At 37.8% G+C, this 18,154-nt stretch overlaps 2 protein-coding genes across 5 annotated transcripts; both read right to left on the bottom strand.

The window, feature by feature from the left end:
• Window positions 1-7,739: 7,739 nt before the first annotated feature.
• On the bottom strand, window positions 7,740-10,298 carry LOC103868612. Its single transcript, XM_009146698.2, has 2 exons — window positions 9,999-10,298; window positions 7,740-9,654 (listed from the first exon to the last, which is right to left on the bottom strand). Exons 1-2 carry the CDS (start codon window positions 10,056-10,058, stop codon window positions 7,972-7,974), a joined length of 1,743 nt encoding a protein of 580 aa, XP_009144946.2. The 5' UTR covers window positions 10,059-10,298; the 3' UTR covers window positions 7,740-7,971.
• Window positions 10,299-10,470: 172 nt separating this feature from the next.
• On the bottom strand, window positions 10,471-17,283 carry LOC103868611 (serine/threonine-protein phosphatase BSL1 homolog). Of its 4 annotated transcripts, XM_009146696.3 has the most exons (20): window positions 16,488-17,283; window positions 16,329-16,389; window positions 16,123-16,201; window positions 15,920-15,999; window positions 15,730-15,824; window positions 15,282-15,384; window positions 15,117-15,189; window positions 14,869-14,973; window positions 14,577-14,658; window positions 14,300-14,416; window positions 14,142-14,217; window positions 13,965-14,058; window positions 13,651-13,889; window positions 13,462-13,546; window positions 13,260-13,358; window positions 12,961-13,166; window positions 12,810-12,885; window positions 12,585-12,720; window positions 12,301-12,428; window positions 11,833-12,108 (listed from the first exon to the last, which is right to left on the bottom strand). In XM_009146696.3, exons 1-20 carry the CDS (start codon window positions 16,669-16,671, stop codon window positions 12,034-12,036), a joined length of 2,193 nt encoding a protein of 730 aa, XP_009144944.1. In that variant the 5' UTR covers window positions 16,672-17,283; the 3' UTR covers window positions 11,833-12,033. The 4 variants fall into 4 exon arrangements, with proteins under 4 accessions (XP_033147976.1, XP_033147974.1, XP_009144944.1 ...); XM_033292085.1 differs by having other exon boundaries at window positions 10,471-12,428; XM_033292084.1 differs by having other exon boundaries at window positions 12,961-13,358.
• Between the last annotated feature and the right edge of the window lie 871 nt (window positions 17,284-18,154).

The raw sequence follows: 18,154 nt of genomic DNA, 5'->3' as shown, positions 1-18,154 counted from the left end.
TCGCAGGACGTCGTAGAAGGGCAGGCACTTATCTGTTGATCGTGAAATAAATCGGTTAAGTGCTGCGATTCTGCCGGTCAGTCTTTGGACCTCCCGCTTGTTCTTTGGTGAAGCCATCTCGATTAGTGCGTTGATCTGTTTTGGATTTGCTTCGATGCCGCGGTTGGTGACCAAGTAGCCGAGGAATTCTCCTGATGCCACGGCGAATCTACATTTCGTCGGGTTGAGCTTCATGTTATGGGAGTTTAGTTGTGCAAAGCATTCTTCGAGATGTGACACGTGATCTCTTGCTTTGAGGGATTTGACGAGCATGTCGTCGATATAAACTTCCATCGTTTTTCCGAGTTGTTTGGAGAACATTCGGTTCACGAGTCGTTGGTAAGTTGCTCCAGCGTTTTTGAGGCCGAAGGGCATTAACTTATAGCGATAAGTTCCGCGATCGGTAATGAACGCAGTCTTCTCACGATCGTCGGGATTCATCCTAATTTGCTTATAGCCTGAGAAGGCATCCATAAAGGATAAGAGTTCGTTGCCCGCTGTTGCTTCTACCAATCAATCGATATGTGGTAGAGGGAAGCTATCCTTTGGACATGCCTTGTTTAGGTCGGTAAAATTTACGCAAACTCGCCACTTCCTGTTTTTTACGGGGTTGGCGAGCCAGTCCGGGTATCTTACTTCCGTTTTCGACCCAACTTTAAGCAATTTTTCGACCTCATCGTTTACTGCGGCAGCACGTTCGGGTCCTAGCTTTTCCGTCTTTTCTGTTTGACGGGTTTGAATGTTGGGTCGATATTCAGCTCGTGACATGTTATGTTAATGTCGATTCCCGGCATATCTTCCGCAGCCCATGCGAAAGTATTAAGGTTCTTTTTAAGACAGGTTATGAGTTCTGTCCTTAAAGGCTCGTGGAGATTGGCTCCAATCTCGACGCAGCGTTCTGGGAAGGCTTCGTCGAGACAGATCGTTACCACGGGTTCACATGTTGGCTCGCGTTTTTCATCTAGAGCTGCGATGCTGCGAGACTGCCAGAAGAATTCCGCTGAATCCTGACTTTGCGTATCTTTGCTGGAGGTCTTTTTCTCCGCTTTCTTAGGAGTAACTTCGAGGATCGGTCTCTTTCGTTTTAGTTCCGCGGCGAAACAAACCTGCGAAACTCTTTAGGGGTCGGGAACTTGAGGCAAAGATGGTAGGTTGATGGGATTGCGCGCATGGTGTTCAGCCATGGCGTCCCCATGATAACGTTGTAAGATGCGGGGCGGTCAACGACTAGAAACTCTGTGATGTTCGTCACGGTTCCGGCTTTGACAGCGAGTCTAATCGATCCATAGGCCATGGTCATTTCCCCCGAAAGTCCTAGCAGTGGGCTTGGGTATTTCGCGATTTCGGATTGACTGATCCCCATCTTTTCAAGAGTGTCTTTGAAGATGATATCGGCCGAGCTTCCGGTATCGATTAGTACTCTAGCGACGTCGATATCTCGAATCGTCAACTCGATAACAAGGAGATCGTTTCGAGGTTTGGCTCGATCGATCGTTTTTCCCCCCTTGAATGAGATGACGTTCGCGCACGTCGAATCTCGCATGTCGTTCCTGATCGTTGAGTGGCTTTTGCGGGTTAGATTGATCCGTAAGTCCCCCTCCTTCTAGCGCCAAACTGTGGGAACCGAAATTCACACTGTCGATTTCCGTTTAAATAAGGAAACTAGGAAAACCCTAATTTTCCAGAGGACCCGGATATCTGTTAATTACCACACGTCAAGCAATCAGAACACGAGAATAACAACGATAAAAATAAGAAATCGAAAAGAGAGCAAAGTAGATCTTATTCCGAATCTGCGTATGAGCGTTACAACAAGCTATAAGCCTGGGCTCGAGAGCTGTCGGCGAGATTCCTAGTTCTAGCAACCCTAAGACGGCTAAACCTAATTGAGTCGCAGCTCGAAATAACAAAAACGGAAAATTGCCTAAATTGCTCTAAGTGCTAAGTTTGCTCTGAAAAAGTTCTCCCTCTTGCTCCTCGCCTAGGACTCCTTATATACTAGCTCCAAGGTCGGTTTACGCTTTTACTCTTCTGCCCTTAAGCCGTCATAGCATAAAAATGGAGATATTCCATTTTTCCCGATCTTCACAATTATCTTCAAAACTTCCGTATTTATCCGCGAAACTTGACATTTATCCTTCCTCGTGGGCCAAGCGTGAACCATGCTGTGGTTTACGGGCTTTTGGTTAGGAAAATCGTAGGATGGGCCTCGAGTCGTGTTTTAGGTCCCTTTGGGCCGTCTTCCGACTCGACACGTTACTACGAGTTTTCCGCGGTTTCTAATCCGCGAAGTTTGATCGATGAATTAGAATAGCGGGAAACATGGACTGAGCTTGCTACGGTCTTCGGGAGATAGCATTCGAAGGTTTGACGAGAATGCAAGGACTGGTGTCGTATCGATGTTCGGAAAGGTTCAATCGCTACACAGCGACCGAACTTTGGCTCGAGCCCGGTCGCTACGTAGCGACCGAGCGAGACGAGTGCTCGGTCGCTACGTAGCGACCGAGCTTTGGCTTGAGCTTGGTCGCTACGTAGCGACCGAGCGATACGTAGCGACCGAGCGGGACGATCGCTCGGTCGCTACGTAGCGACCGAGCGGGACGATCGCTCGGTTGCTACGTAGCGACCGAGCTTTGGCTCGAGCTCGGTCGCTATGTAGCGACCGAGCTTTGGCTCGAGCTCGGTCGCTACGTAGCGACCGAGCGGGACGATCGCTCGGTCGCTACGTAGCGACCTGTTTCGAGCTTTTCGTCGGACATCTCGATTCTTTCTTCCGTAAAGCTTTTTCGTAAGAAAGAGTCTATTCCGAAAAATACTCTTCGGAGAAATTCTTATTTTCTTCCTTGGACGTTTTGAATGTTAAATTTGTCGTAACCGTTTTTTGACCCCCAACAACAATCCGTTGCAAACGTAACCTGAACCTGTCTTAAAATCTTCATGCATTCCATTGCCCATATCAATGCCTCCATTTCCGAATGGAGAGGTGATAAACATGCACGGACATTTCGTGCGCCTAACAAACCATCAAAGCCTGGTAAAGTACTATACCAGCCTTGCCCTGAGAACAAATCCTTATCTTTCCACGAGCCGTCTATAAAGCACCATCTTCCTGAATTCGTTTGAATGGAACTAATATGTACATCCGGTGCCACTGGCTGATCCCTTATAACCTGAGCCTCAGCCCAAAGTGTTGATTCCAGTTCGGCTATTTTGAGAGTATCCCTCGGATCAATATCAATATTGCTAAAAACCTTATTATTCCAACCTTTCCAAATATACCATAAGATCCATGCAAACTGATGATCATCCATCTTTGGATTAACTCTCCAAAAGAGATGGTCCATATTAGTAAAGAAAGAATCTGTAGGAAAAATATTCGGATTCGATGGTATCTTAGATAATGCCCACACTTGTCGTGCTGGCAGACAATCAAAAAATACATGGTTAATCGATTCCTCCTGGTCTCCACAACGGGAACAATATATGTCTCCTTGTATTCCTCTCGCATTTAGGTTCTTCATGACCGCTATACAACCTGAAAGCAACTGCCATAAGAAATACCTTATCTTTAGAGGACACTGCAATTTCAAGCAGTATGCTTTAAGGGCATCCACTGTGGGTCCATAAAATTTCGGTGGTTTTTCCTTATCTGAATAGACACGTTCTACTTGGTACCCAGATTGTACCGTGTATTTTCCATTGTTAGTGAAATGCCATCCATTCCTATCTTCCATCTGATTTTTACTCAAAGGAATACTTGTAATGATTTTAATATCCTCAGGATCAACCAAATTCCTTATTGCCTATAGATTCCATGTGCGGGATTCCGAATGAATAAGGGAATCCACTGTGAGATCCGGGTAACTGTGATTAAAATTTTTATTTGCTGGTCTTGGGCGAGTGGATGGGATCCAGGGATCATTCCATACAGATATGGATGATCCTGTCCCCACCCGTTTAATTAGTCCTTTACAAACCAGAGATCTAGCAGAAATAATACTCCTCCAGCCATATGACGGAGAGTAAGAGCGAATCGGTTCCAAGGGTGAAACATTCCTGTAGTACCGTCCTTTGAAAACTCGAGAAAAAAGGGTATACGGTTTCTCTATCAGCCGCCACAATTGCTTACCAAGCATCGCCGTATTAAAGTCCGTAAGATCCTTAAACCCAAGACCACCATCATCTTTAGGGACACATAGTTTATCCCATGATTTCCAATGCATCCCTTTTGTGCCTCCCCCTGGGCTCCACCAGAACTGGGCTACAGCACTAGTGAGCTTCTTCATTGTAGCCTTTGGTAATCGATAGACAGACATCACATGATTGGGTAAAGCCGTAATCACCTCTTTTCCTCCTTTTGTAAAAAATCGAAAGGTCCATCCATTAACTCTATTGTTCAGTCTTTCTTGTACAAACCCAAACACTTGTACCTTAGAACCTCCAAGACACTCCGGTAACCCTAAATAAGATCCCATTCCTCCTATGTTCTGAATTCCCAGAATATCTCTCAGTTCTTGACGACAAGAATCTTCAATCTTATGTCCAAATTGAATTGAGGATTTCTGAAAATTTATTTGTTGCCCTGAAACCATTTCATATTCCTTCAAAATCCTAAGAATAGTCTGACATTCTTCCTTTTTCGCCTTACAAAAAAAAAGACTATCATCTGCAAACAATAAGTGGGAAACTACTGGGCAAGCTCTCGCTACCTTTAGACCCGTTAACTGTTTCAGACGTTCTGCCTTCTTTATGTTAGCAATTAATGCCTCTGTACACATAATGAACAGATAAGAAGATAAGGGATCCCCCTGACGTAGCCCTCGTTGGGGAATTATTAAACCCCGTGGCTGCCCATTAAGAAAACCCTGTACTGAACCGAAGATATACATTCTCTCATTAATTTAATCCAACGAGGGTCAAAACCCATCCTGTGAAGAAGAGCCTCAATAAAATTCCATTCAATCCGATCATATGCCTTGCTCATATCCGTTTTTATCGTCATAAACTTGTTTTGACAAGATTTATTAGTTCTTAATCCATGAAACATTTCCTGGGCAATAAGAATATTATCCGAAATTAATCTTCCTGCCACGAAAGCCGATTGGGTTTCCGATATTAACCGTGGGAGGCAAATTTTCAACCGTTGACACAAAACTTTCGAGATGATTTTATAACCAACATTACATAAACTTATCGGCATTAATTCCGTCATTCTTGTAGGCCTTTCCGTCTTTGGGATCATACAAATATTGGTTATATTTAACCTTGGATCCAAAACACCTGTAACCAAGAAATTATTTACCAACTCGACCACATCCTTCTTAATAATATGCCAAGAATGCTGGAAAAAAGGACTGTCATCCCATCCGGTCCTGGCGCCTTTTCTGGATGCATCATGAATAAACCCTGCCGAACCTCTTCCTCTGTTGCTGCACGCATTAATGTTTGATTCATCTGTGGAGAGATGGATGGTACAATCTCATCCAAGAAACTATCAAACTCCGTCGGATTAGTAGTAGCAAACAAACCCTCAAAATATTCTACCGCCACCTTTTCAACTCCATTGTCACCCGTAATCCAATTACCCAATTCATCATGAAGGCCCACAATTTTATTACGGATCCGGCGTTGCTTTGTCAACGCATGATAAAATTTAGTATTAAGGTCCCCTGATGAATACCACATATTTCTACTTTTTTGATGCCAATATTCCTCTTCATCCTTGTAAGCCTCTTGTAATTTCCTAGAAACCTCAAGGATCTCCTCTTGTGATCTATCATTATCTGTCTGTACTTCTTCCAGCACTTGTTGTAGATCTTTAATTTTATCCTTTCCATATGGTGGATTATCCTTCCGCCAAGAAGATATTTCGTGGTGGCAATTACTAATCTTTGTGAAAAAATCCTCTACATGGCCTTCATGATTCCCTGTCCACCCTGATGTAATTGATTCCATCAGCCCCTCTTGACCAATCCATCTCTTATCGAACCTAAATTGTCCCCTTTTTCTTCTGTTAATTTTATCATCCAAGACAGCCAGAACTGGTCGGTGATCTGACCCCACCATCCTCAAATATTCTGTGTATGAATATGGAAAAATCGTATGCCATTCCTCATTCGCTAACGCCCGATCCAAACGACATCTAACCGTCACTGCACCTTTTCCTTTACCTCTTCTCCCTTGCCAGGAAAAAGTATTACCACGAGCTGGAAATTCCAATAATCCACTATTTCTTATCATATTATTAAAAGATATAAAAGAAGTTGGGCATCTCACAGCCCCTCCGTCCTTTTCATGATTTCCAGTAATTTCATTTAAATCTCCTATGATGAACCAAGGATCCGATCGTGATATTCCATATCGCGTCAGTCTCTCCCAAACCTGATCCCTCATTTTTGGGATCGGATCGCCATAGACAAAAGTAAGAAAAACTTGTTTCCCATTTGCCACCGCCTCTATATCTATCATCCTATTGCTAGAATATAGAATCTTAACCTGGTACTCATTATTGTAAAAAAGTGCCAAACCTCCACTTCTCCCAGATGGGTCCACAGTAACCAAACTATCATAACCAAAATGGGATTGAACCCCTTGTACAAACTCAGCATCTTGTTTTGTTTCAGATAAAAAAAGGAATCCCGGTTTATGTTTATGCCATATTTCTCGAAGGTAACTGATGGTCCAATGACTCCCCAGTCCTCTACAATTCCAGCTTAATATATTCATATATAAAAAATAATGGAATGCTCCTTGGAGCCTGAAAGACTTGGTCTTGAAGATAACCACGAAATACCTACTACCCCATCCCTTCTCCATTTTGTGAAACCATAATTCAAAACATTAACTATCTTGATTAGCCACTCCCGCCTATTCATTTCATCCGCTGCATAAAAGTCGTGAAATCTAAAACTCCATAATGGTGTGCTATATGAGAGCCAACATGACCTTCTCATCATTCTTATTATTACCATCGTAATTACAACTATTTTCAGACAGCATACCATTAAAACCCAAAAGCACCAAGAACCATAATAACAAAGGTAAACTTCCTCACAAAATACCTTTAACCCGCCCTGGAATAATCTGTGATAAGTAAAAAATATAAAGATCTCGAAATAATATAAACCAACCGCCTCAATTATGCCATTGCACCTTATTGTGTTCCCCAAATCCTTATACTCTCCGCTTGAGATGTTAGCCAAAAAGCCTAAATTATACAGTAACCATATCCACATTTTCACTATTTTTCATACCATAATGTAACCCAAAAAACCGAAGGTTTGAGGCCTCTCATACTCAATGATCGCCTGAAGCTTCACCAACTGAAACCCAATTTGTAAATGAAACCCCACACTGCACCATAACCCTAAAAGCCACCAGCACATCTGCCCAATTCTCTCTCGTTCCTGCCACACCCGAAAACAACACCAACAGATATTGACATACAAAACCCAGACATTTACCACAGGCCATAGCATTAATACAACAACCCTATCGTGCCCTATACCTGCTAAGGTGCACACGTCTCTACCATTTCCATTCTGACAATAAAAACTAAATACTCCCAACCAACCATGGATCCAAAAACACGGAAAGACTACCTTTCTTTTGCCTATTGAGCCAACTAAAGCCCCCATACACCTGAAAAACCATTTCTCTCCAGCACACTGAGACCCATATTTTCCTCTATAAGACCCATATGTTCCAAAAGAATCAAAAGTAATAAATAAATACCACATATCCCGCAACAAACTCGTATTCCATTGCTTAACCAAACAACATAAAAGTGAAAAAACCATTGCAATCTCATAATCCTTAACTATTATTAATAAAAGAAAAATGCTCATAAAGCTTATTTTTGAATTCCAAATGCTAATATCAAGAACCAAGCCCTGCTTGCTCCATCCCAATCTGCCGTTTTGAAACATAAAATTATGGTCTTGGTAGTCCCGGCTTCGGGTTTGACGTGCCCTTAGTATCCAGTTGCTTGTTGATCTCCCCCTGGCGTGTTCCTGTTTTAGCTCCAGTGCGCTTGCGTGGGGAAGCCAATGCATTAGCAATCCTCATCTTAGTACTGACCGCAGTCCCCTCCACTGGTTTTAAAAGCCTTTTACGTATTCCATGTTTCTTTTCCAGTTCATCTTCAGCCATCACCTTATCATCCTCAGCAAGAACCAGTGCCTCGTCCTCTTGAAAATCTTCTTCACCTGCCCTGTCCAGCTCTCGCATTGCTTCCTCCATCTCTCTTTCAGAGCACTCTTGTAGATCATCTACGGCATCCATGTCGATCCCATTTGCAAGAAAAACCTCCCTTATCTCATCCATCTCCATAATCTTATCCTCATTGATAGCAGGCTTATTCCCTACCAGGCCCTGAATCACTTGTATCCCTCTTTCCGCATCCATTGCGTCCGATATGACCTTTGTTCCGGTCGCTTGCGTCTTTGCAAGCTCTTCTTGAAAAGTTTGTGAAGGTAGTTGTTGATTGGAGACCTCCACAGCCTTTATTTCTCCCTCCTCCTGAGCCTCTACAACCTTTCTCTCCTGAACCTCTGTGTGCGTTCCTCGCAGCAGTTGTTGATCTCCAACCGGTCCTGAAACACCCCTAGAACGTCCCTCCTGAGCTATCACTCTTGAGTCCTCTCTGCGTGGCACTCGCTGCCTATAAGCCTCACCATTTCCCCTATAGTTGCCACGGTTGTTAGACGATCCTTTATTCCCTTTCTCAGCCACCCGCACCCATTTAGAATCATTCTCCTCAATCATTTTACCTTTTCCTTTTCCATAATAGTCCCGACCATCTCTCTCCTTCTGCTGATAGCCCGTGTTCCCATTAATAACAACCCCTTTATAACTCCGAGCCTTATCCTCATGCTTCCCTCCTTCATGCCACCCCCCCCCCCCATTACCTTCTCTTGTTTCCCTCCTCTTCTCTGGACTCATCTTCACCTCTGGCTTGGCAAGAGGACAATTAGCTTCTGTATGACACAAGCTAGCACAGATAGGGCAATATCCAAATAGCTTTTCATATCTTAGAGAAATCAGAGTTTCCTCCGCCTCATAATATTCTCCCCCCTTGAAATCCACAGTAGTCTCAAAACAGAGCTGTTGAAAAGCATCCACCACCACCTGAACACGTAATTGCTCGAGATCTACGGAGACCGTTTTTCCAAGAGAATCACCAATGCTTTCCAAAGTGGGACGTGTCCTAAATTCCATGGGAACTCCTAGAACGCGCACCCAAAACGGAATCTCCGCCGGGAACAGCTGTGACTTCCTCGGTTGCCATCTTGCAAGAGCCAACATCCAGTAATCAAAGTGATAAGGTTGTAGCTTCAGAACCCCTTCAATCTGTTCCTCCGTCTGAAAATCGAACTGGAATTTGCCAAACCCCAAGTCCGTCCCCACGATCCGATCCTCCAGCTTCCAGATTTTTGGAATGTTCTGTATCAGTGCCTGCATATCCTGCTCTGGTGGATTCATGCATCTTCCAATTAGACTTTTTGAGTAGGTCTTGACAAGAGCCGAATTGTCAAAGTGCGGCACCGAGATCTTCAACCTTTTCCGAGCCCCCTCACCCTCCTTGCTGTCCCCACCGGATCCCAAAAGTTGACTCTGAGTCATGATCAAGCAAACAATAGCAAAAGAAGGATCTTTATTATGAAGAAATATCAAGAAACTTAAAAAAGTGATACAGCAAATAAAGCTCCGTCCATGGTTTTTATATTGATCACTGTTTCCAGATTCTCTACACCCATATTTTCCTTTATTAAGACCAAATATCCCACAATTGAAACCATAATTGTGTTTTCCCTTCCAAGTTTTCCTTAATATCTGTTTATCGCAAACCCACGAGATCCACAAATACCATATCCCCATCGTAGCCAATCCGTAAATGATTTCCTCAATCTCCATATGAGAAATGACAATCCTTTGCAATGAATGATTTGTAGAAATACCTGGGAAATCACACGATCTCCGCATAAAGAGAATCGCAATCGAGATCCTATCCACTCCATCTCGATCCTTTGCCTGCGATTCTCTAAATCTTATTTCCCCAAAGTAACTGCGATCACCATCCCTCTCAGAAGTCCCGTATCCTGAGAATCCAATCTTTCCTTTGCTGATAACCCAATCGAAATCTCCTCCTTCCCATCGATTTCCCGGATCCCAATTTCGAAACACCATCAGAACCCTAGAACTGGTTCGTCATCGCCATCGCCATCAGAGAAAGCGTTTTTTTCGTCAATTAATCTATACTATTATTTGCGAAGTAAATTTTTCCAACAGAACTCTCACGTTAAAAGTTAGAGCGGTTAATATCATTTATACCCTTAATTAATAAATTATCTAAATTAATCAAAAAATAAAAACAAATTTCAAATCTATCTGATTAAAAAGTAAAAACATGTTTTAAAACATAAGATAATTCTTAGATATATTATGTTGTTATCTGAAAATAATATTTTATTATAAAATTTATAGTTAGATTTAAAAAAAATTATAATTAAATACTAATGATTTTCTAAAATAATTCTAATATGCGAATGTTCTTAAAATTTAACACACCAATAACCATTTATATATTTTGATAAAAACTAATGAATATATATTAATAATATTTTATTTATATGTTATATTAGATAATTGACTATAAGTAAATATAATAAAATTCTCAAAAATAAAATATATTTTTAAAACATAAGATAATTCCTAAATATGTTGTGTTTTTATCTGAAAATATTTATTTCTATTATAAAATATATATTTTAGTGTTTGATTTATCTTTTTAAAAACATAATTAATAATTTATTATGTTAGTTTTGATTTAATAGTTATAAATATATAAATATTTATAAGAATACTATGCCCGTATATGCGGGTAGAACACCTAGTCTCACGTTAAAAGTTAGAGCGGTTAATATCATTTATACCCTTAATGAATAAATTATCTAAATTAATCAAAAAATAAAAAAGAATTTCAAATCTATCTGATTAAAAAGTAAAAACATGTTTTAAAACATAAGATAATTCTTAGATATATTATGTTGTTATCTGAAAATAATATTTTATTATAAAATTTATAGTTAGATATAAAAAAAATTATAATTAAATGCTAATGATTTTCTAAAATAATTCTAATATGCGAATGTTCTTAAAATTTAACACACCAATAACCATTTATATATTTTGATAAAAACTAATGAATATATATTAATAATATTTTATTTATATGTTATATTAGATAATTGACTATAAGTAAATATAATAAAATTTTCAAAAATAAAATATATTTTTAAAACATAAGATAATTCCTAAATATGTTGTGTTTTTATCTGAAAATATTTATTTCTATTATAAAATATAAATTTTAGTGTTTGATTTATCTTTTTTAAAAACATAATTAATAATTTATTATGTTAGTTTTGATTTAATAGTTATAAATATATAAATATTTATAAGAACACTATGCCCGCATATGCGGGTAGAACACTCAGTATATATTTATGAATGAAGATATAATTGTCGCTTAACCTTTTAGTAAAACCTATTTTGCTCACTTTGCCATATGTGTGCTATTTTTAAATAAAAAAAAATAAAAATCTATTTAGGAGATTTGCATATTATGAAAATTATTCTTAAAATGGTCAAGAAAATATCCACTTTGAAACTTGAGTCTCCCATCAAATACCAAATAAAGTTGTAAAACAAGTTCTTTAAAAGTTATAAGAAAACAAAAGCTAGGGAATCTATTTAGGAGATTTGCATATTATGAAAATTATTCTTAAAATGGTCAAGAAATTATCCACTTTGAAACTTGAGTCTCCCATCAAATACCAAATAAAGTTGTAAAACAAGTTCTTTAAAAGTTATAAGAAAACAAAAGCTAGGGACTAGATAAATGATAATCATAAGTTTCTTCCACACTATTGTGACATGCAGACGAACGCTTTCACCTCTTCAACCGCAACTTCCCAATAAAAAATCTCTTCTTTATGAAGTTGAGCCTTGCTCAAAGTCAGGCTTTCGTTGCCCGCGAATTGGAGTAGGCGGCCTCTCTCTGTCCACCTATAAAACAATATTTAAACTCAGCAACAGAAACATGTTTTTTTTTGGTAAAAATGTTAAATTTTATACCAAACTTTTAAATTTGTGAAGATATACAGAGATAACTGGGAGCAGAAAGAAAAATAAATCTAAACAACAACCGAAACATGTTTGATCATATGATCTATATAATACTGGTCCAGAAGGTCTTACCTCAATCCATGCTTTGTCCGGAACGTTTTCTGAAGGTGAGATGGGAGGTGGAAGAGGATGAATCAACTTAGGAACAACGTCTAGATTTCTACCGATAACTAATATTGCTCCAGCATTTTTGAACTTTCCTGTTTACCACAATACCAAAATATATATATTTTACCACAATACCAAAATATATATATATATATTTTTATTTTTCTTACCCTAGTGCAAAGAGAGACTAATACATTTTCAAAAGGATGTTTGTATTGTTTTCAATATATAAAACCAAAAATACTTACCGCAGTAGTTTGTAGCAGAAAAAACAGTAATGAGTTTTCCTTGTGCAAATCTTTCGAAACCATCAAGTACACACTCGTGCCCTCTTATAATCATATCTATATCATTCCTCTCACAAAATGCATTGACCCTATCAGGCTGCATATATATATATATATACAAGACACCATGCCTTAGTAGTGACCGAGAGCTTGAAATGTTATCTAAAGAAAAGAAAGAATTTTTACCCCAAAAGAGACAATATGGGACCCTCTTTCATTTACTCCTATGCCCAAAATGCTATCATGCGCTGTAGGATCAGACCTGTTTATATGTAGAAGACAGAAGCTTGGAAAATAAGTAAGAATTAGTAGAAAAGTGGATGTTATTTTATTTTACCATAATAAGTCTTTGACAACTTTGTAATTATATTCGCAATCCATATCAACGGGCCTCTTGATATTTGTAATCTGTTCCATTGTGAATACTGAGGAACCAATCCCACCGTGTACACAGAAAATTTTCTTCTCGATTAGGGCAGCAAGGGGAAGATGACTGAAAAAATCATTAATCAATTTAAATGCACGATTCCCATCGTTACACTCCTGGTGGTTTACAGAGAAAAAGATTATCATTACTTCATTAGCCAAGAACAAGTAGAAAATATATATTCTGTGAACAGATTGACAGACACGTACTATTCTTTCTATGCATTCATCTAGGAAGCCATACACTGTATTCGTCGCTTCAGCCTCATGATTTCCACGGATCAAATGGATGTTCTTCGGATATTCAACCTGCACAAAAGACACATATACGCATCTTTGAAGATAAAAACAATAATAATAAAATGCTATTTATCAATATCAATATAGATGATGTATATAGACTATCTCTCGCCTTCAAAGCAAGCAGCAATATTATGGTCTCTAAGCTGTGTTTTCCTCGGTCAACATAATCTCCCAAAAATAAATAATCAATATACCTGAAGGCACATTATATATATATTATAAACAATTGTTCAGTGACTATTCATGAGCAAAACTCTGTCATAATGACTTAGAAGAACATCTTTGGTATTGAACTTACGCGATATCTCCTTGCCTTGAAGGATATCCATACTCGTAAAATAGCCGCATCAGATCACCGAATTGACCATGGAGATCTCCAAAGACTTTTATTGGAGCATATAGTTGCAACACTGTTGGCTCTTGCTCGATGATTTGCTTCGCAGCGAAGCACAGTTCAGCCAATTCAGGGAAGCTCAAAAAGAACTTTCTATCGACAGGAGGTTCCCAAGTTTGAGGTCTTAACAAGGTTGAGATGACCTAGACATCAGTCACATCAACCAAGTAAGTGCATGAAGTATGTGAAGATGTAGAGAATATGTTTTTTTTTCATACCTTGTTAACCAAGTCATGTAACTTCTCTCTGGAGAAATTTGGCTTATAACCATCGTTCATGTCACTCGCAGGCGGCCTTGGAGTGTTTTGAGATCTACCCAATAAACAAAAAAAGAGGGATTTTTAAAGTCAAATTATGCATAGACTAAAAGGGTGTAAGAAGTTCAGATATATGACCTCCACAAAAAGGATGGGACTGTTGGTCCAGAACTTAAAAGTTCTCCAGAGATTAGTAAATCGTCGAGTAATACACCTACACAAAAAAATGGTAAAGAAAATGAAAGCTGCAAAATTACCAATGCTTAGGTATATGCGAAAAAGGTCAAAATAATTACCTTCTCTAATCCCACCATACACATATATGCGGCTGCCAATCGATGCAGCAGCATGGAGACTACGTCGCATAACTTCATTAGAAGTATCAACCCATACACCAGTAGAAGTATCAAGCACTACAAAGAAACAAAGAAAGTATCATCCATACTTTTTTGCATTCCATAAATGAAGGAGAACTCAACACTTAACCATTGGTTAAAGCTCCAAAAACAAATTGGGAAACAAATACACAAAAGCAAAACGTCACATGAAATATAAAAACTAGTTAGATATTACCTGAAACAGCTTCTTCAGCATCGACTAGGTGAGTATTACTCAGCGCACCCCCAAAGACATGCAATCGCAGATTTACAAAAACCTGTTAAAAAAGAGACGACGATTATGTTAGTAATATTTTTCTACATGCATCTCATTTCATGTCAATAGGCAATAACAGTCATCTCTTTTTAAGAGTAGAGATAATTCTTTTACGCTTAAGATACTTTCCCCTTTTAATTCATTTTGTAAACGCAGTTAGTGTATATGTGTGTGTGTATTGCAAGTGGTGTGGTAAGATTCTGGTTCTGACCGCTGCATGTTGGTATCTCTTGGAAAGATCTAAGTGTGGACTACGAGTCCACACCCAAAAACCACTACTGCTAAATGGTTCCAGCTTGTAAGTATCTCCCAGTGGCTGCAAAGGCAAACATTAGGGTAAATATATATGCCATGATGCATAGAGAAAAACTCGAAAGAAGAATAAATTTACAAGAAAAGTTATAGCGCTTGACGTTTTGGACTTTTTTTTTAATCTTTACACAGGAGAAGAAAATATACCATCCCATGTTGGTCCCTTCCCCCGTTGAGCATAAAATAACGATGATCTCGAGTACTACTAGCAGAAGCATACCTTAATAAAAATATGAAACAAGGAAGAAGAGTTAACGCAAACAAAAATGATTGACATCAGTTTATTCAGTTAAATCAACCAAATTTACTAACACTCTTCCACAAGGCAGGTCCCCATATGGGTACAATATTTCCCACACATTTGGGTGCCTAGTCGTATTCAATGCCCATGTATCGGCGAGAACCAAATTTCCTTCTTCATAAGACATAAACAAACAAACTTGTGTTAAATATCAACGTTTAGAAACTTTTCACCCACACAAAAAAAAGAATAATCATAAACAAATGCAATATTGTTGTTATGAAAGGTTTAATTTATAGAGTAATTGCTAACAAATCCGATTTAAAACCTCCACTAATTGGTATGTTATACATTTGTTTGAGAAATTTTCTCTCTAAGAGGGAGACATATATATAGAGCAATGCTAACAAATGCGATTGAAAACTACACTAATTGGTATGTTAATGATTTGTTACTCATGCTTGTCCTACGTATACCAATGTCAAACCAAAGTGGAACGAATATATAGATATTTTGTACCGTTGATTCCACCGAATATAACAAGCTTTTCCCCAGCTAAACCCATTACATGGCCATAGCGAGGACATGGAGCCATACCCTCTTGAACCACCACTCTGAACAATATAAATTAAATGCGAAGACATTTCATTGATAAAAGGTAACGTGTATATATATATAATCTCACAGAAATCCATAAATGACACCATACTTTTTCCATTTGAACGTATCACTACTCATGTCAAGGACGTGGAGATCTCCGTTACAAATGCCTGATGGACCAATTCCACCCTGCCAACGAAAACAGTATCCGATCCTCATGTGTCAGTCAGATACATATAGAGGGTCTAGACTCTAGATAACACAATCAAAACCTAACCAAGGAAAATCTTTAAACGATCATTTCAATATCACCTGAATAATGACCCCATCGCCACATGAGACGGCTGCATGATTAGTCCTAGGAGATGGAGGCTCACCTTCTGGATAAACCCTGAACAATCAAGGATCATTACACACCATTAATCAAATGATTTATAGATCTACAACAACAAAAAACCTTAAGCAAAACAAGCTAATTAACATCTGAAAACGAGAGATACATCAATGTTCTCAGTTACCTTGTCCACTTCTTGGTTAAGGAATTGAGACAGTATACTGAATTGGTTAAACATTGTAAACCTGGAACAAAAAAAACAGCCACGTCCCAGAAACGTTACGAAATCCAAAACCCTAACAATTTTGAAAACGTAGGATTAGGGAGTCAATGAAAGACGTACTGTTATCGGATCCACCGCTCGGGACTAAAGTAACCCCGCCGAAGAGGATTAGGCGGTGATAAACTGCCGTGAGTGTATGACCACATCTCGGTCCCGGTAAGTCCTCTTGGGGGTTGAACAAGGTCTGCGTCGTACTCGTTGCGTAAGGAGGAGGGGGAAACTGCCGTAAGTTTAAATCAGCCATGAGAACAATGTTGAGTTACAGATTGGGAGATATAAATTATGCGGCTGCAAAAGATGGTGGCGAAATCCTATCGGGTTCATCTCCATTTTATAGCACAATTTTTTTTTTCCTAGTCTCCTTTTGTTTTGGTAAGCAAATAATGATGTTCATATTCAGACAAGTGTCTTGAATGTGTTTCATTCCCAGCAACGGTGCCTAACGGCAAAGTGATAAATGATAACTACGAAACTGCCCATTATTTGGCCTTTGGATGGCTTGTTGCCACGTAGCTGGTCGTTGTTCAATATTTTGTTTCTAAAGTACAAAATGGTCTTTAAGGTAAGGAATCTAAAAGTGAGCTGCACATTTCTTCAATACGAACATTTGTAGATTTCGCTTTGAGTAAGCAATATGGATTAATTTTAGGGAATATTTTTTAAATTAATAAATTGAATAATTTCGTAATTAGTAATAAAATATTATTATAATTACTTTTAAATAAAAATTTATCATAAAACAAAATAAAATAAAATTATATGCTAAATTTTTATAAATTTTATAATTATTGTCTATTTATATTAAAATATACATAATATATGAATTAAAAATGAAATGATATTAAATTGGTAAATTAATTTTTAAAAATATTTTCATTTAAATAAATAAATAAAATAGTATTCACCATTTAAAAAGTTTAAATATTATTCACCATTTAAAAGGAGTAAAATTTGTAAATTATTAAATATTTTTATATAAAATCAAATTCTTAATATATGTTAAACTTTTATATCTACAACTATATATTATCTATTTATTTATTTTTAAAATTAAAGCAATATATTATCTAAAAATGATTATATACCAAATATAATATAATATAGCTAACATTTACTTTAAGTGATATTTACAAAATATGCTATTCGAAAACTTTAATTTTTTTAATTTATTTAAGATACTAAAAAATCAATTTTAATTAAAAATAATATTTATTTTTAATTATATTTATTTTTAATTATGACAAAATATGTTGAAAAACTTATAAATAATCTCATCAAAATTTTCAGCTTTTTATATAAAATAATTTATTAGTTTAGTAATAAAAAAATTAAAATCATAAAATTTTTAGCCCAAAAGTTATAAAAATGAAATATTACCCGCACGGATGTGCGGATCAAAGTCTAGTTGTTTTATTAATAGAGTAACTTATGTTTTGCTTTAATTTCTGACTAGGTTGATGCGTTTTTCTCCATCTAATCATTAGTTATTAAAAATTTTAGTTATCTAAATATCATTGGACTATTTGGGACCAAAATGCATTATATACTATAGGCATGGATGTTTTATCCAAAGATGGACGAAACAAACGGAGCAGAAATGAAAAATCAAAACCAAAACCGAATTTGAAAGCAAACACTCAAAAAAATCGAATTTGAAAGCAAACACTCGAACAGTTTATGTTTCTCTATCCAGGAAAAACTAAAACCGAAGTCAAAATCGAATGAGT

Source organism: Brassica rapa, chromosome A05 (genome assembly GCF_000309985.2).
Source record: "Brassica rapa cultivar Chiifu-401-42 chromosome A05, CAAS_Brap_v3.01, whole genome shotgun sequence".
Lineage (NCBI taxonomy): Eukaryota > Viridiplantae > Streptophyta > Magnoliopsida > Brassicales > Brassicaceae > Brassica > Brassica rapa.
Note: the sequence above shows the minus strand (reverse complement) of the source record. Positions and strands in the feature narration are given on the sequence as shown.